The following is a 19,472-nucleotide window of genomic DNA, read 5'->3' as shown; positions in this document are numbered from 1 at the left end:
AGATTAAAGGAGAAGAAACCAAACACCTATGAGTAAAGCTTATGCATGAAAAAAAAATGCTATAAAAGAGATTATTAGGACCTTTAGCAAAATTTGAATATGGATTTCAGATTAAATCATAATGTTAACTTTTTCTGAAACTGACAATGGACTGGGTTTATATGCAGGGAATGTCCATGTTCTTAAGAAATCCATGCTGAACTATTTAGGGGCAAAGAGGATTGATGTCTCCCACTTACTCTGCAATGGTTCATGAAAAAAAAAAATAGGCTGTTATTGCAGCCCAATTTATAATCGCTAAAATGTGGAAACAGTCTAAATGCCCTTCAACCAGGAATGGATTGGCAAGCTGTGGTATATGTATACTGTGGAATATTATTCAGTTATTTTAAAAAATTGAGATTTTGCAGCATTTGTACTAACCTGGATGGAGGTGGAACACATTATCTTTAGTGAAGCATCACAGGAATGGAGAAATATGAATCCTATGTATTCAACTTTGATATGAGGACAATTAATGACAATTAATGACATGGTGGGGTATGGGAGAAAGGGGGAGCAGATAGAGAAGGAGGGAGAGGGTGAGGGTAGGAACAAAAAAAAAAAGAAAATAGTGACTAATTTTCACATAAATTGGATTCGATTTTGACTAAAGTACATCACTTAAACATTACTTTTTACTTGTTAATATGTTGTTTAGGATACAGGATACTGCATCCTCATTTAAAAGTGAATTATGTTTGTAATTTCCCCTTTATAATAATATATTTTTTCCAATTTTAATATCAGGTGTATCCAGATTAAGCAGAATGATTTTGAAGTATTTCTTCTTTTTCTATTATCTATAAGATTTCGCATGATCTGTTTTCTGAAATTATCTTTTATTTTTATTTATAAATATTGGTTGTCAGAGGAATGCAAATCAAAACCACAGTAAGATACCACTTCACACCTGCTGGATGGCTGCAGTCAAAAAGACAGACAATAAAAAGAATGTGACAAAACCGTAAATCTCCAAAGTGCTGGTTGGAACATAAAATGGTGCAGTCACATAGATTTAACATGTTATCAGCAATTCTGCTCCCAGGTATCTGCCCAAGATCCATACAAATCTAGGATGCAAATGTTCATATTAACACTTCTCATAATAGCCAAAAACTTGAAACAACTCAAATGTCCATCAACTGGTGAACAGATAAACAAAATATGGTATATCCAGACTCTGGGCTACTCTATCTACCACGTAATAAAAAGGAACAAAGTACTCGAACTACAACATGAGTGAATCTCGAAAACATGATGCTGGATGAAAGAAGATAGACATAAAAGACCACATATTCCATGATTCCATTTATATGAAAATGTCCAGAAAAGGCAAATCTAGAAAACAAACAATAGACTAATGGTTGCCTGGGGATGAGGATGGAATTGGGAAGTTACTGCAGATGAACAAGGTTTCTCTGGGGAATGACAGAAATGTCCTCAAATAAAATTATGGTGATGGTTATACATCCTGGTAAACCTACTACCAACTACTAAATTATACACTTAAAACAGGTGAATTGTATGTCTGATATGTAAGTTATACCTCAACAAAGCTTTAAAAAAGAGATATGTAACCTCATCAGTCATCACTGAAATGCAAACTGAAACCACAATAAGATACCATACAAATCATTAGCAGGGGTAAAATTTAAAAGACTGATAATACTAAGTGTTGGCAAGAATACCAAGTAGAACTCTCCATATGGTGCAGAGAGACTGAATATCATCCTGCCAAAAAATGTGTCCAAGTCCAAAACTCTGGTACCTGTGAATGTGACCTTATTCAGAAAAAGAGTCCTTGCAGAATTAACTAAGTTGTACATCTTGTGACTCATAAGATAAAACCATTAAGGTGGACCCAAATCCATTAACTGGGATGCCAGTAAGAGAAAGGAGAAGTAGGCTGGACATACAGAAATATAGAAAAGAAGGCCACGTGAAGATGGGAGCAGAGGTTGAAGTTATTCTACCAGAAGCCAAGGAACACCAAGAGCCTCCAGAAGCTGCAAAGGCAAAGAAAGCTTCTCCCCTAAAGCCTTCAGAAGGAATCACCCTTTGATTTCAGACATCAACTCTCTAGAACAGCGAGAGACTAAATTTCTGGTGTTTTAAGCCACCAAGTTTGTGGTAACTTGTTGCAGATATCCTAAGAAACTAATACGAATGGTACAACACTTTGGAAGTTTGACACTTTCTTGTAAAGTTAAAAAAAGAACTCACAAATAACTCAGCAATTCCCTTCCTACGTATTTCGAAACAGAAATGAAAACAGAAGCTTTTTCACAATATCTCCAAACCAGAAACAATTCTAATGTTCACGAACAGGTGACTGGATGACGATATGTGGTGTAGCTACACAGTGGATACCACTCCCCAGTAAAAAGGAACAGAGTATTGGTAACCTGCCATGACATAGATAATTCTCAGAAATCATTATGCTGAATGAAAAAACAAAAAAGACACAAGAATATACACAGTATGCTTCCATTTATGTGAAATTCTGAAAAATAAAAAATCATTAATAGAGACAGAAACCATACCAGTGGCTGCTTGGGGGCCAAGGTGGAGGGAAAGACGGACCAAAAATGAACAAGAAGAAACTTTTAGAAGGGATAGAAATGATCTCGACGCCAGTGGTGGGAGTTGTGCAGGTATATACATCTGTCAAAACTTATCAAATAGTATCCTAGGGACGGCAAATGGCTGTATATAACTTGTACATCAATAAAGATTAGAAAGAGAAAATAATTCATGAGTAATGGACATTTTATATTTAAGATATAAAACAAGTGCCTAACTTTGTCCTAAACAATAACATTTCCTAAGTAAAATTTTAAGTATAGAGCAAAGAAATTTCTAAAAGTAAACAAAGACAACTTACTCTACCAACTCAGTGTTTCATAAAATGGAAAAAATTCTTGAAATAGGAGTCAGAAGAGCTATCCCTAAGAGCTAGTTCCACCATCAACCAAGTGGCCTTGGGCAAGTCATGTTTACAAGCCCCAGTCACCACTCTAAAATGTGGAAGACATTAATAACTACCTCACAGGCAATTGCTGTGATTTCAATAGAATAAGAACTCCTTTAGAGAAGGGATCTGATCTTGGCCAAAGTTATAATCCCCAGGTATTGCACTAGGATATATGCTCAACAAAGGAATTACTTTAAAAACAAACCTGAAAGGTGAGAAGGGCATCATGCACAATGCCAATGGGTGACATTTGTTTCTTGTAGAGTGATGCAGAAGGGTCTCCCTCTTTGTGCCATTTTTATAGGATATTATCCATATCACATGTAGACGCAAGCATGGAAACTTCAGGTCTCTTGTGCCATGCTGCTATAGAACAGGTTTTATATTTTAAATCCTTAGGTGTATTGCCTTAAGACAGACTCACTTTCTAGAAAAGCGACAATTGTGTATATTTTCTTTAACAACGATCCTCATTGCCAGCATTCCTATCATGGGCAAAGGCCCTGTGGCTAACTGAAATACAGAAAAGAGAGACTTTTAAGAGAGCTAAAGTAGTTGATGGGCAGAGAGCAGAGTGCCACATTCAGTGGCATTGTATCCAAGGTATCTGAGCACTTGCAGGACTTTTTAGGCCAAGTGAAGTTTTGTCTATATCCTAAGAGCAACCAAAGCCATGGAAGATTTTAAACAGGTGGTTAGCAGAGAAAGGAGTGAGGAAAGGAACATAATGAGATGTGCACTTAGAAAAGATTACACTCTACAGTGTGGAAAAGAGACTGGTTGATGGGAAAAGGGAGAGAAAGTGGAACAGGAGTTAAGTTAGGGTGTAGAGTGAGTACAGTCCAAACAAGGAAGCTACTGCAACAGTCCATTAAAAAGATATAGAACAAGTATCATAGCTTAGTCCAAAGTAGTGGAGATGGAAGAAAAAATGGACAGATGCCCAATATATTCTGGCAAATCAATAGGACTTGAATTTCCAGGGAAAGGTAAACATCAATTCATCATCTGTGAAACAAGACTATCGCTATTCCATCTGTAAAATATCTATCTTGCAATCTACTGTGATAATAATATAAAATAATGTAAATATTATGAACCTAACACAGTGCCTGACACACAATAAATACTAAAAAGCAAAAGCAAAAAAAAAATTGCTATCGCTGTTATTGTCATCTCACGGAATGGCAAGTACCAGAAGTTGAACATCAAAGGTTTAAAACACAGCAATATAGTTAAAGATTCATATCCACCGTGCTGAAAAACACAGGCTCTATCAGCCGGCCATTGAGACAACTGCACCAAATAAACACAGCCGACTGCACAGATAATTTCATCTAAGCCGATCTCAGTCCTTCAAGAATTTTACCAATGAGAAAGCACAGCTGGTAAGATCGCAGTCATCTGACAGTCCGGTAAACTGAGGCACGATGGTGGCTACAAATTTAACCAAAGAATAGGTGCAGAAGCAGGACGAGAAAACGGATGTCTTGATTCTCATTTTTGAGCCACTCCAACAGGACTTGGCCTGCATCCTCAACAGCATGAATATATAACATCCCCCCAGCCCCCCATAGCTTCATGTCTCTGCCTGACAAGGCCCTGTCAACCCTTGACTTAATACCGTGCATCCGATCGCCATGCAACCAGGCCCCTCCGGTTCCCGGCCCCAGCTCCCAGCTCACGCAGAACCCCAGACCTCCGGGAGCCCGACATACCTTGGCTTCGCGCTCTCGCTCCTCGGCGGTCGGGGTGCGCTTCATGCTGCCACTAAAGCCGCCTTCGCCACTACGAGCAGTGTAAAGTCTTCGCCCTGGACCCCGCCTCCTACATGTAGTTCCCTCAGCGTCCCGCTCCCGCCGGGAGCCATTCGCCTCCGCAGCCCAGAGAACTACCACTCCCAGAATGCATCGCGGCGACGCCCGCAAGCGCCTCGGGGTTTCAGGCAAAGAATTTCCCAGGTTCGACCTCTGGGCAAGCGTAGTCCGCTACGCGGCGAGTCGACAAGCGGGGGGACCAAGGAAAACTACATTTCCCAGGAGGCAACGGGACCTGCCGTGTTTTTCCCGTGCTCCTCTCGGCCAGGCGCCCTGCGCGCCGTCGGCGCTATAGCAACGGTAGCGAGCGACCGAGTGAGGCTGGCGGGGTGAGTACTCCGGGGAGGCCGGGGGTGAATGGGGGATGGCCGGCCCTCACCCTGCAGCACGAGCCAAGGCCAGAGTCCTAGGGTCTATTCTGTGGCCTGGAGAAGGCTTCGGAGTTCTGCTCGCGTGAGAAAAAGCGGCCCAGCCCTGGACACTGCCTCATCCTCAGGCCTGAATCACAGCCCGCCCTTCAGCCCTACGACCAGGAGCAATTTGAAATTTTACATCCCAACCATGCACCTAGCAAATGAGATTTGATGCTACTAATTGCCGTCTCTACCCAAATCCTAAAAATAGAAGGTCACAAACAGTTCCCTCATTTGCCTAGGATCAGAAGTTGGTTGGTAGGTTTTTAACCTGGCTGGCCTATTGTTCGTTTAATTACTTGTTTTTTTACCATCTGATTAATTCTGTAATCTGTTGGCTCCATAAAGGTGGAGACTTTGTTTACCACTTTAGTCTCAGTTCCTGGCATTCATTTATTCATTCACTAAACGTTAAGGTTGATACCCGCATGTGCCAGGCACTGTTCTTGACCAGCTGTGAGCAAGACAAATCAATACCCGTCTCACGATGTTTATGTGGAGACAAACAGTAATTTTTTCTGCTAATTTCAGAGAGTAGCAGTTGCTATAAAAGGAAGAAACAGAAGAAATTGGCAGGAGGAGCAACATAGGATGGTCAGGGAAAAGCTCTCGGAGGAAATGACATTTGAGCTGAGCTCCACAGAATGAGCTAATGCAAAGGCCTTGAGCAAGACAAGGATATGGTGAAGCTGAGAAAGGTAAGGAACAGTGGAGATGAAGCAGAATGAGCGAGCAAAGAGAGCAGGAGATGGTGTTGGGAAGGTACTGCAGCCTTGTCCAGGGTGTCTCAACTTCCACACTGTTCACATTGTGGGCCAGTCGGTTCATTATGGGTACTGGGCCCTGTAGGATGGTCAGCATCCTCTTTTGTTTGTACCCACTAGATGCCAGCAAATGTATCAAGAGACAGAGACATCCTAAAGGTGTGACCTTAGGCAATGGCGTCATGGCTTTCTCTATTGTAAATTAGGCATCACTTGAGTGACAACCTCATCGGGATATTGTGAGACATTTAATTAATTCATATAGACAAAGCACTTAGAACTGCACCTGGCACACAGTAAGCATTTGATAAATGTTAACACTGTCGTCATCATCATCATCATTGTTATTATAAAAGCATCCTTAACTCTGTCTTGGGAAAGTAACATTTTCACATGTGGCCTGTGTTGGAAGAGTCTTAAAATTGACCTTCTATATAGTAGTATTTCCAAAAGAAGTAGATGATATCACAGGCGTTTGTCTGTTAGGGGTTTCTGTCATAGCAAATTGCAGTGGTTTTCCGCCTCTTGTGAGTTATAATAAAAGTTACAAACCTTCTGGCTCGGCGCCTATAGCTCAACCGGCTAAGGCGCCAGCCACGTACACCTAAGGTGGTGGGTTCGAATCCCCAGCCCGGACCCGCCAAAAACAACAATGACGGCTGCAACCAAAAAATAGCCGGGCGTTGTGGTGGGCGCCTGTGGTCCCAGCTACTTGGGAGGCGGAGGCAGGAGACTCCCTTGAGCCCAGGAGTTGGAGGTTGCTGTGAGCTGTAATGCCACGGCACTCTACCCAAGGGGGACAGCTTGAGGCTCTGTCTCCAAAAAAAAAAAAAAAAAAAAAGTTACAAACCTTCTTCCTAAAAGATACTGCATATGCACATAATAATACAAAATTTTGCAAACCGTTTCTATGTTCACAGACCCTGAGGCCCCATAGACTCCATTCATTCAACAACCATTTACTGAGTGTCTGTTCGGTGAATGCACCAAGGTCTATACCAGCCTCCAAAAATACACAGGTGAACAAGAAAAATTTAAGCTTGCCGCTGTCTTAGTCTTCCTAATCTGGGACCAACATCCAAGAGTTTATAAACTTCTGCCTTGGAGTATCTTGATTGGCAGTTTGCATTTGGCTTTCTAGATAGATTGAACTGAAAATATGAAATCTTTTTTTTTCATATTACACATTGTAGGGACCATCCACACACAAAGTAAAGTTACCATGGCATATCTCTGTATAGACTAGAAACTGTGAAAATAACAGAATCATCTGGACAGTTTGTGTGTTGAGATAGTTAAACTCTGGAACTTAGGCAATAAAATAGGCAGGACACAACAAAAACATACCTTTTTCACAGTTGGTGAGTTCATGAAACCTTTTTCACAAAACTTAGAACTACCCACTCATTTCTGCATCAAGCAGAACATTGATATTCAGGTTGTTTTGACATCCCAGGCACATGTGCTAAGTTACCATCTCATTTACCTTAGTATAACTCTATGAGACAGGTATTATTTTCTCCATTTTTAAAATTCAGGGACTTGAAACTCAGAGAGGTGACTTGACCAGCTGGTAAATGATAGAACAACCATTTGAATCAAGTTCCTGGACCTAAGTTGTTTCCACAATACCTGCTTATTTTTAGAAGTCAGGGGGGCGGGAGAGTGGGGATGGGAAGGGATGGAGAGGGACTATTTCTTAAATGATAATCTTATTTCATTTCCTAAACAAACTGTAGGAGATACACTGTTGAAAGGAACACCAGCTCCATGATTGAATGTAGTATTACTTTTAGAATAGAAGCTTTCATCTTCTTCAGGCAGCACATGTGGACAATAAGATGTCTATTAAAGAAGTCCCTTATTCATTTTAGTTGGTTCATTCCATTGCATAGTTAATGTAGTAACTTGGAAAAGGTTTATTTGGATTTGCTTTTCTCCATAGATAGGCCATGTCTGGTCCAGCTGATGAGACTGCAGGAGACTTGCCTGTGAAAGATACAGGTCTAAACCTCTTTGGAATGGGAGGCTTACAAGGTATAGCCAGCTGTTAGTTATTACAGTTATGAACTTTGATCAGAGACTTCTTTACTTTTAATTTAAACTATTTCTGATATTCATACAAACCAAACCCTTTAAGTAACTATGTACCTCTTGATTGGACTAAACTAAAAGGTGGAGAGTTTAGAACACATATGGTATTTTACTGCATGCATCAATTATCAACAGCTCATAGAAAATGTAAAATCTCCCTCTGTTCTGATAAAGAATTGTTATAAATCATCTTTTTAAAATTCCACATGTCAGTAGAAACTACATAGAGAATACCAAGCCTCCAAATTGAATTGCCTGGCTTAAATCACGTTCACCATTAAAACATTTCTTTATGGTTAAATTTTATTTGGAAGGAAATGCCGTATTCTAAAATTGTTGCCTTTTAAGAAGAATGTCTCAAAATAGCTTATTAATGCAAGTGATAGTGACTTTTTAAATCACATTAATATACATTAAAAGGTTTTCTTTATCCTTTTATCACTTAATGGTTGCTGTAGGGCTAAAAAGCACTTTCAAATTAAGAAAGAAAAGCACTACTTTAAAAAATGATTTAGAATATAGAGCCATGTTTATGTTTGTGTGTCCAACATGTCAGCTGTGCTCTCGTGCCACTACATTGGCTGTTGAGAAGGAATATTTAAAATATATTCCACTAGGGAATCTTCATACACCTTTTAATCAAAACATTATGAGTGGCCACCTTGAAATATCTGAGAAAGGTTGTTTAGTGTATTATTTATTGAAAAAGACAAATTTGGCTATACAGATTTTATTGTTAAAAGTAAAAATTATCCCGCGGCACCTGTGGCTCAGGAGTAGGTTGCCAGCCCCATATTCCAGAGGTGGTAGGTTCAAACCCAGCCTCAGGCAAAAAAAGAAAAAAAAGGTAAAAAGTATGTATAACCTTTGCTTTAAATCTTTGAGGGAAGTATCAGGTATTCCAATGCTAATTTGGGGGTTTTGATTTTTTTTTTTTTTTTAAGACAGAGTCTCACTCTGTCACCCTCAAACTCTTGAGCTTAAGCGATCCTCTTGCCTCAGCCTCCTGAGTAGCTGGGGCTACAGGTGCTGGCCACAAAGCCCTACTAGTTGATCTTCTTAGTTTGGTTCTTGCTCAGATGGGTCGCGAACATGTGAGCTCAAGCAGTCCACCCACCTCAGCCTACCACAGTGCTAAGATCATAGGTATGAGCCAAACCGCCTGGCCCTGGTTTTGATACTCTGTCAGTTCAATTCTTATCCTCAGTAACCCATCATGGGACTTTAATTTGTATCAGTTTGTTCTTTGTTTCTATTGGAGGACTGTTGAAAATTCATCTACTTCACAGTGTTACAGAAGATAACAGATTAAAGCATAGGTAAAAAAAATACTATATATACATGCTAAAGCATATAAAAGTTCTTAAAAATGTATAAGGTAGCATACAAGGAAATGATTTGTGAAGTTTTAAATGATAATTTTTAAATATTAGATTTTTGTTTTATTTTAAAATTTTTACAGTTTATTTTCTATAACCTAATACCGTAGCTCAGAAAAATCTTTTTTTATTTTTTTATTTTTTGTTGTTTTGTTGTGTTGTTGAGACAGAGTCTTACTATGTCACCCTTGGTAGAGTGCCAAGGCATCAAAGCCCATAGCATCCTCAAACTCTTGAGCTTAGGCTCGGCGCCTGTGGCTCAACCGGCTAGGGCGCCAGCCACATACACCTAAGGTGGCGGGTTCGAATCCCCAGCCCGGACCCACCAAACAACAATGACGGCTGCAACCAAAAAATGGCCGGGCGTTGTGGCGGGCGCCTGTGGTCCCAGCTACTTGGGAGGCGGAGGCAGGAGACTCGCTTGAGCCCAGGAGTTGGAGGTTGCTGTGAGCTGTAATGCCATGGCACTCTACCCAGGGGGACAGCTTGAGGCTCTGTCTCAAAAAAAAAAAAAAAACTCTTGAGCTTAAGCAATTCACTAGCCTCAGCTTCCTGAATAGCTGGGACTACAGGCACCTGCCACAATGCCCAGCTAATTTTTTTTCTTTTCTTTTTTTTTTTTTATTTCAGTTGTTGTCCCTTAACAGGCCCAGGCCGGTTCGAACCCGCCAGCCTTAGTGTATGTGGCCGGCACCCTAACCACTGAGCTACGAGCGCCAAGCCTTAGAATAATGTCTTAATCATATGTGTTTACCAAATTATTCTCGCTCTTACCTTTGCAAAAAAAAAAAGTTTCAGATACTCTGACTTTTCTAACTTGAATTTCACAACATTTAGCATATAAAGGAGAAAGTCTTTATTGAATCAGAGTTCCACATTTTCATATGGATACTATGGTAGCCGTTGTAAAGTACTAATAGAATAGATTTTTATTCTTACTTCAAATCATTGATGTAAACAATGTTACAACATTGTTTAAAGCAATCTTAATTGTAGGTCCCAAAGGAAAAACTCTAAATGAGGGCATTAGAGATTATATTAATGTCAAAGGTTTTCATTGTTAGAGACTACTTTAAATAATCCCACAACTAATTAATTTGGCATTTTTGCAGAAACTTCAACACGGACCATGAGGTCTCGCCAGGCAGTGTCCCGCGTCAGTCGTGAGGAACTGGAAGACAGATTTTTGCGTTTGCACGATGAGAACATTTTACTTAAACAGCATGCCCGCAAGCAAGAGGATAAAATTAAAAGGTTATGATAAAAAGCAATTTTGATGATAAAAAGCATTTTTCTTGACTCTGCAAAGTTTGGAGGGGAGGGGATGGTTTTTTCTAAGCTTAATTAAAAACTTCACCTTGAATCTTTTTTGGAACAAGCCAGGTTGTAAATAAGTACAGTTTTTAAAAATGGAAAATCTTGCAAAGTATAATAATAAACCAGAATGATTATGAGTATTTATTATGTCTGAAATTGCTATTTGAAAGAAAAGGGCAAATAGCTAAAAGTGCCAGGAATATATCTTATCTAAAAATAACTTTAAGTTTAATAATATGTATAGTTTAATAAGCAAATGGCCAAAGCATCTGTTTTCAAATGTCTTAATTTTAAAATGAAAGTTTTTAAACGTAGTTAACTATTCTAACTTGTTAGAATGCACGTTCCCTTAAGATTTGGGGTTTACTAATGATAGTGTCTCATCAGTCTCTGAAACTTATTTAACTTTGCTTGGGTTAATCTAGGTTCTATATTTATTTCAAAAGGCCTTTATGATTTTAAAGAAACATATTATCACTTTTGATTTATGTGCAAAAAATTTGTGCAGGAATGACTTAAGAGTACACATTCTTTAATCGTTAGTTATTCAGAAACACTCTGCCTGTCTTCTGAGTGCCTGGCATTAAAGACAAAAAAGTACATTCCCATTTGAAAGCCAGCAGGTCTATGTTCAGATTCATGCTGTGGGTTCAAAGAAAAGGTGAGGGGAAAAAGTGAGAGCCATTGAAAAAAACACAGGATATTTTCTGCTTAGAATTTATCCCAAAAATACAGGATATTTTCTGCTTAAAATTCATCCTAAAAACACAGGATATTTTCTGCTTGGAATTCATCCTCAAAAGGTGATTCCAGGTCAGTTTCTATTCTGCAGAGTCTGTCTTACACCTCGTAACCTGCTAAGTGCATGCCTTCTTTGAGTTTGTTGTTGGATCATGATGATAGCTGTTTTCGAGACATGATTTTCTCCCTTCCCTGAGTTCCTTTCTGGCCAGTAGCACTCAGATGTCAGCCAGTCAGTACGAGGCAAGTAGTTTATGACCACCAAACTTCTTTTTTCTTTTTAAGCCTAATTGGTCAGTAAAATAACTGAATTCACAACTTTGATCTCATTAGCAATTTGTCCTAACCAGAAAATAAAAAAACAAGTTAATGAGCCATGTCATTTAATGCCAGAAGGACCGGGCTAGGGGTCAAATCTTACATTTGTGTTCTCTTATCTCTCTACCACTAGCCTACGGTATATTCAAGCTATTAAACCTCATGGGATTTTATTTTACTCAGCCGTGAGAGCAGTGATCCAATGAACACCATGACCCAAAGTTCTAAATTCCCTCTCAGTCTCACACCACTGATAGTGACCTAACTACATGGATAAAACTCTTTATATTTATCCTTAAGATGTAATTAGCATCACTTTCTAGAAATATAAATATTTATAAACCACATTTTTAAAAAAGTACTCAGACTTTGCCAGATCATGGTGACTCATAAGTATCATAAAATAATCAATTCCAACAAATGGAATTAGAATTACTAGACAGACAGATTCTATCTCACATTTCTTGACAACATTTTCTTGAATATCATTTAAGGAATTTAAAGACATTATTCAGAAGCTTTTCTTATAATAAAAATTAGGATCATTTATTTTTTTTCTAGCTATTGACCACCTTTTCGTGTTAAATCTGTGTCTTTTCTTTTGAATCTAATGTATATCTCTGTGTAAACACCTCTCTGTAACAGAAGATTCAAGTGTTTATACTGGCATCTCATGGGGATGCCTGCCTTATTTTTATGGGTAGGCCACTGACTGCGGCTCAGGACCGTAAACTCATTAAAGGTCTGGATAGAGTGTGTGACTTCCTTGGACTATAATACCTGTCCACATTTCCCAATGATATATCATTGTCTGGATTAGGTGGAAAAGGAACTAATCCATTGATTATTTTACTAGCCTGTTTGTGGTACTCTTGGATCTTGGTTTTTATTATCCTATATCCCTTATAAAGCATGCTTAATGGGTATGCCCCAAGGGAAAGAGAAAACAATCTTAACTGATTATGTTATGCATAGCTCTCCCTGATGCTCATGCTGTAGGCTGAGGAGCCAGAAGTGTAGATAGACATGTATTACTACCGCATTTACAGAGGACTCTGCTCAGGGCAAAGAGGAAAAGGGAAAAAAAGAAGGTTGTTCTGTGACATCCCAAAGCTATTAAGGATTTTTTTATTTCACTTTTGTTCTCTTAAGTAAAAGCTTCTGTCCATAACCACGCTAAAATAAAGCAAACCCCATTTAAAGAAAAATGAAGTGTGTTTTTATTTTCAGTCTCCTGTCTGGATCGTTATAAAAATAGATTCACTATAAACTAGAATCAGCTATTGAAGATGTGCGACCAATTTTGTAAAGTCTTGAACTTGTGTCTCTCATCAAAGCCACCTTTTCTTTCTTGTCCTGCCAAGATTTTTCCATTCACTGTCAGGCGTGTTTTCCGTACGTGTATATTACATCACCCCCAAGTGCCCTTTCTGTCTTTTGTTCTGTCTAACCAGTTTCTATCAAAACTTAAAAGAATCAAAGGTATAAACTCCTGAGATGTCAAAAGCACGATTTATGTCTAAATTTAAAGGTAGCATTGGAATGATCCTTTTTGCATCTAATCATTTTCTGCCATTAAACACAAATGTTTCTTGAGTACTAAGCACCATTTAATGGCGCGTTTTGGTTCCTCTTGAGTTTTTCATTGGGCTTTATATGTGTGCATGTATGCATTCTAACATTTTTATGTTTATTATGTGTCTTAATCCTAGAGAAACTGAAAACAATATAGTACCTAAATGCTGTATAGTCTAAACACATTTTTCAAAAGTTTTAACTTACTGTGGGTTGCAGATATAACCCACCACATCCACAATCCATAACTGCGTTTAAGTGCATACAGCATTCCTATATAAGGTCATGCGTTAAAAATTGCATTTCAGAAACATATGGAGTAAATATGTGTCCTCTCTTTACTAACGTTAAATGATAAGCCTTAGGAAACTGTTATTTGTCAGTGCTATAAAGCAGATTGTTGCCCAGTGGTTTCAATTATCATCAAAGGATTCTTCACAGGCAGTAATAGTTACATCAAAACCTGAAATTTATTATTCAGGTTCTGCACTGCAGTCTTCACAGTGATTATGTTCCTTTCAACAGAATGCATTTTATGCTGACTTCTCACATTCCTTTTCATCTTTTTATTATTTCCCTAGAATGGCCACCAAGTTAATACGGCTAGTTAATGACAAGAAAAGATATGAGCGGGTTGGTGGCGGCCCCAAGCGGCTGGGACGAGATGTGGAAACGGAAGAAATGATTGAGCAGCTGCAAGAGAAAGTTCATGAGCTGGAAAGACAAAACGAAGGCCTCAAAAACAGATTAATTTCTGCCAAACAGCAACTTCAAATCCAGGGTTTCAGGCAAACTCCCTACAATTATGTACAATCCCGTGTTAACACTGGGCGTAGAAAAGCGAGTGAAAATACAGGTTTACAAGAGTGCCCCAGGAAAGGTAAAACAGAGTTTACATTAAATCCGAAACTTCAGTCCTGTGATAGATTGTTTTCACGCACAAAGTTTTGTTTCTGCATTATTCCTGCTTTTAAGTGTCTTTAGAAAAACATTTTTTATTTGCTTTTTGGTAAAATGGTATGGGAATGATTATTTAAGAATCATGAGATCAGTCTCAGATTGGTTTAGTAAAACATGCCGCATAACTGGTCATCCTGATACAAGAGACATGTATGAACTAAAGCAAAATGTGAGTAGAGTTTGACCCCAGGCAGAAATCAGACGGACTCAGGCAAGTGGGGAAACCAGCCGCTTTGCCTATGTATGATCATACATTTGCGTTCTTCATCCAAAGATTGTTTCTAAAGTTTGCAAAAGTGTTGAAATCTTCCTTACTCTATGGCGGGAGCTTAACAGTGTGGAATGTCGTATTCTTGTTCCTCCACTTACTAGCTGTTGCCCTTGGGCACGTTTCCTAACAGTTCTGAACTTGAGAATTGAAGTAAGTGATGGTAAAGGTCTCTTCCATCTCTAAAAATGATCAGCGGTCAATCACTTTCTTCATTTTGAAAATGAATAACCTATAACCTACGCAGGTTATAAAGCAATTCAGTTGCGCGGAGGAGACTCGATATAGCATATAAATGTTTCTACTAAAAATTCGGAGTTTTCTCCACCCACAGACAAACTCTATCATAATGGAACTAAAAGTCAATAAATATTTTAAGTAACAATTTTTAAATGTCAACTACTAGGAAAAGAAATAAAGTTTTAGCTCTAATTGATTTTTGTTTAGAATATACATGAAGACCAAATATTTTTAGAGATATAAAGAAACTTTAGCTTCAATTTATTGAGGAAAGAAAAAAAAAAACACCATATGAACAGAAAGGGAGAAAAATTTGTTGTCATTTTCTCTGCAAGCCAAAATGTTAACACTATCTGTTCCCTAGATAGACTTCCTTTGAAGTCGGTAGGGCCTGTGTGGAACAGGAGGCAGCTGCAGGATGAAAGAGCTGGCTACTCCTCACTATGCAAGATTGGCAGGAGACTGTGCATAGAACCAAAGTAACCATCATGAATTATGAAGCAGAAAATACTGCCATTAATTAACTTTTTACATACACAAGAATGCTTGAATTCTTAGCCTTGTTTTCCCTATCTATAAAATGGAGTAATTAGATAAAAATTCAGAAGATGGTAGCTCTACAATAATAAACGTAGAACCTCCTGGTTGACTACCCCCCCTACATTGACCACCTCCTTAATTGACCTTATTTTCACGGACCTGAAGTGTGCCACATGTATGCATTGTATAGTTGGCCTAGTTCCTTAGGTTGACCATCTCCATATTTTGACCAGTTTGTTAAAGTCTGTTGGGTGGTCAACTTACAAGGGCTTTACTGTATTTTCGTGTTAAATGTCACTTATCCTCTCCAAACCTTAGTTTTGCTATCTGGAACCGTAACTGGGTAAAGTGATCTCTAAGGCCTACAAGGTCTTCATCCTAAATAAATATAATGCCTGAGTTGGGCACAGTGGCATACACCTGTCATCCTCGGGATGGTGAGGCAGGAAAATCACTTTAGCCAAGGAGCTTCAATCCAGCCTAGGCAACATAGAGAGACCCCTGTCTATAAAAAATAAATATGTGGGGAGGCACTTGTGGCTCAGTGAGTAGCCATCAGCCCCATATACGGAGGGTGGCAGGTTCAGACTGCAACAGCAAATAGCCAGGTGTGTGGCAGGTGCCTGTAGTCCCAGCTACTCTGGAGGCTGAGGCAAGAGAATTGCCTACGCCCAACAACTGGAGGTTGCTATGAGCTGTGAGCTGTGACGCCACGACACTACCGAGAGCGACAAAGTGAGACTCTGTCTATAAAAAAAAATAAAATAAAAAATATATATGTGAAGCCCAAATTTTAGATTTAAATGGCAAACTAATTTAGTGCTGAGACCTTATATTTAGTGACCTTGACAGACTCTTTAGGACTGCCACTGAGGCTGGACTTAGGCAAGGCCTGTCAGGAGTATCTCAGCCTGGGGCTGCTGGGTGAGAACCCCAACCCTCTGTGGCTACAAGCAGCCATTGCCCTCAAGGTGCTGTACAAATACTATTATTTTCTACATGTGCCTTGTCGGGATAAAGGATGGAAAGCACTGGTTTAGGCTGTGATTAATGTGTAAAAACCCTTAAGACTTTGGTAAAGTATGTATTTGTAAATACAACCATTATGATAAAGAGGAGAATGTTAGTGGATGGCGTCTATGGTTCAAAAGGGCAGGGCGCCGGCCCCATGCGCTGGCCCCACATTCCGGAGGTGGTGGGTTCAAACCCAGCCCCAGCCAAAAACTGGAAAAAAAAAAAAAAAAAACAGTAGAATGATAGTGATCAAAGGAAGGGTCTGTGGGGAAGTGGGGATGGGGGGGTATTGATAAAGAAAGGATTGATTAATGGGTACAAACACCCAGTTAGATAGAAGAAATAACTTCTAGTGTTTGATAGAACAGGTAATAACAATATATCATATATTACAAAATAAATAGAAGAGAATATTTGAAATGATCCCAACACAAAGAAATGATAAATGTTTAGAGTGACAGATACCCCAGATGCCCTGATTTGATCATTACACATTGTGTGCATGTAATAAAAATAGCTCATAAACCCCATAAATATATACAGACATTACGGACCATTTGAAAAGTAAAATGTATGTGTATGAAACAGTTGGGAAATCACTGTGAGACTATAAGTTTTTAGATATGTTTTGAGTATTTTTTTGATTCCACCAGTAATGTTGAATTTTTTAATGATTTATATAGGAAAAATGTAAGAATTGCCATTATTGCCAAAATAATTTAATTGGCAAACTATTTGACGTATTAGGCAGAGACTTTTTTCTTCTTTAAGATTACAGCAATAGATGTCGAATGCTTTGGAAAGAACAATAGTTTCATTATTCTAATGAAAATTCTCATTTTTATAAGTAAACTTTTCTAAAAAGAATAAATTTATTCTGTATCTTTTTATCTGGGACCATTCTCCATTTTAAAATCCAAATCAGTTTTCATACTTTATCTACCATAAACTAATAATTTATTCTATAAATGTAAAGTAACTCACATAATTGAACATAGATCTCATTTTCAACAGTGGAACTATCTTTGTAAAATTATATAGAAGTATTTTTAAAAGAAAAAAAAAATTTTTTTTTTTTGAGACAAGAGTTTTGCCACGTCACCCTCAGTAGAGTGTTGTGGCATCACAGCTCACAGCAACCTCAAACTCTGGGGCTTAAGTGATTCTCTTGCCTTAGCCTCCCAAATAGCTGGGACAACAGGCACTGGCCACAATGCCCGGCTATTTTTTGGTTGCAGTTGTCATTGTTATTTAGCAGGCCCAGGCCAGGCTCGAACCCATCAACTTCGGTGTATGTGGCCAGTGCCCTATTCATTGAGCTACAGGCGCCGAGGAAAGAAAAATTGTATTTTAAATGCAACAGGGAAATGTTTTATTTAAAGGAATTCTGTTGATGATACATTGTCCGATTAAACTTTGTTTAAATATGGATTTTCTTATTGAAATAGAATTAACTAAAATACTGAAAACATTTGACTTAAACATGTAAGGGCAAGAAATGTGAATAACCGATTTAAAAATCAAAAAACCTTTATCTGAAACACCAAAAAAAGTTAAGTTTTTGAAACCTTTTTTCCTTCATACTTCAGTTTACATTGTCAAGACCTGAACTGAAGACTTTAGTTCTTTGGGAAATTAACTTCTAGAGTTCTCAGTCTTAAGTTGAATCAAATTATTTCTAGGTAATTGGATTACTACAGTGGAATGTGTTAAATGGGCAACTGCCGTGTTTAGTGCCTACTTGGTGGCTGAGGTCTAGTATTCCCCATGGCAGTGTATTTTTAATTCTGTGTACTGTAGAACTCAATAACTCTTAGTACTTAATAAAAGATTTTATTATATTTTAAATAGCCTTATGACAGGAAATGAAAGATCCTTCTTTTCTGACTTCATACTCCTATAATCATATTTTATTACTTTATTTTTAGGTATAAGATTCCAAGATGTAGATGTAGCAGAAACACTGGGACCCATGCTCACCAAATACAACAACAGTTTACTTGAAGAAGCCAGAGGAGAAATAAGAAATTTGTATGTGTTCTTTCTTGTGATCATTTTAGAACTTTGTTTATTGATCATGTCTTTTTTAATCCCTCCTTTTCCTTTACTTAAATAAAATTGGCTTATATATTAGATAATTAAACATGAAACGTCCAATGTTTAATTAAAGTATGCACCTAAACTATCGGCACACTTTGCCATTTTAATGACAGCATGTTTATGCCAGTGGTGTAGAAGCCTGGAGAGTGAGTGGCAATGAAATTGAGAAAGGCATTTTCTACAGCTTGCTGAAAGTTGAATATTTTTCCTGGAAGAAGTGGTAGTTGGTATAAGATCTGGTGAATATGAGAATGACAGAGAGTTTCCAAGTCCAGCTTTGTAGTTTAAGCAGCGTTGTTTGTGCAGCATGTGACCGAGCACTGTCTTGCAAGAGAATTGACCTGTCTGTGTCGCTCAGTCTCGCCTATTTAATTGCAAGCATTCTCATCATTTCGTCCAATTGGTTACAGTAGACATCCACTGCAATCAGTCAGCCAAGTTTCAGGAAGCTGTAGCCAGTAATACCAGCGCTGGACCACAAAGCAGGCACCATTAGCTTCTGTGGATGAATATTCAGTTTGGTGTTGTGTTTCATCTTTATACAACTATTATGCCAAATGCTTGCAGTCATCAAAAAGAATCCCTTTTTTATCACACGTACAATATGGTGAAGAAATGGTTTGCCTTTATGTTGTGACAGCAAAATACTCATCTCTTCTGAAGCTCGTTTAATTCATACAGAGCCCATCTAGCCATCTTCTTTACTGCTACTTTGTTTTATTTATTTATTTAATTTATTTTGAGACAGTTTCACTCACCCTGGGTAGAGTACCAAGGTGTCATAGCTCACAGCAACCTCAAACTGTCGGGCTCAAGAGATCCTCTTGCCTCCGCCTCCAGAGTAGTTGGGACTACAGAAGTCTACCATGATGCCTGGCTGATTTTTCTTTCTTTTTTTTTTTTTTTTTTTAGTAGA

At 38.5% G+C, this 19,472-nt stretch overlaps 2 protein-coding genes across 3 annotated transcripts in view; one reads left to right on the top strand and one right to left on the bottom strand.

Moving 5' to 3' along the window:
- Window positions 1–4,825, bottom strand: part of FTO (FTO, alpha-ketoglutarate dependent dioxygenase) — a 402,518-nt gene extending 397,693 nt beyond the window's left edge. For both annotated transcript variants that reach the window (XM_012806866.2, XM_023514740.1), the window contains exon 1: window positions 4,735–4,825. In XM_012806866.2, coding sequence (XP_012662320.1) covers window positions 4,735–4,779 — 45 coding nt within the window. In that variant the 5' untranslated portion in view covers window positions 4,780–4,825. The remainder of the gene's footprint in view (window positions 1–4,734) is intronic.
- A 957-nt stretch (window positions 4,826–5,782) lies between these two features.
- RPGRIP1L (RPGRIP1 like) overlaps window positions 5,783–19,472 on the top strand; it is a 105,403-nt gene continuing 91,713 nt past the window's right edge. The window contains exons 1-6 of the mRNA XM_023514739.1: window positions 5,783–5,944; window positions 6,931–7,029; window positions 7,960–8,047; window positions 10,596–10,737; window positions 14,016–14,314; window positions 18,385–18,487. Of these exons, the coding sequence (XP_023370507.1) occupies window positions 5,927–5,944; window positions 6,931–7,029; window positions 7,960–8,047; window positions 10,596–10,737; window positions 14,016–14,314; window positions 18,385–18,487 (749 nt within the window). The 5' untranslated portion in view covers window positions 5,783–5,926. The remainder of the gene's footprint in view (window positions 5,945–6,930; window positions 7,030–7,959; window positions 8,048–10,595; window positions 10,738–14,015; window positions 14,315–18,384; window positions 18,488–19,472) is intronic.

The sequence above is a fragment of the Otolemur garnettii genome, unplaced genomic scaffold (genome assembly GCF_000181295.1).
Source record: "Otolemur garnettii isolate 467f Iridium unplaced genomic scaffold, OtoGar3 scaffold00058, whole genome shotgun sequence".
NCBI lineage: Eukaryota > Metazoa > Chordata > Mammalia > Primates > Galagidae > Otolemur > Otolemur garnettii.
The sequence above is the reverse complement of the archived record's forward strand: the minus strand, read 5'-3'. Positions and strand labels throughout refer to the sequence as shown.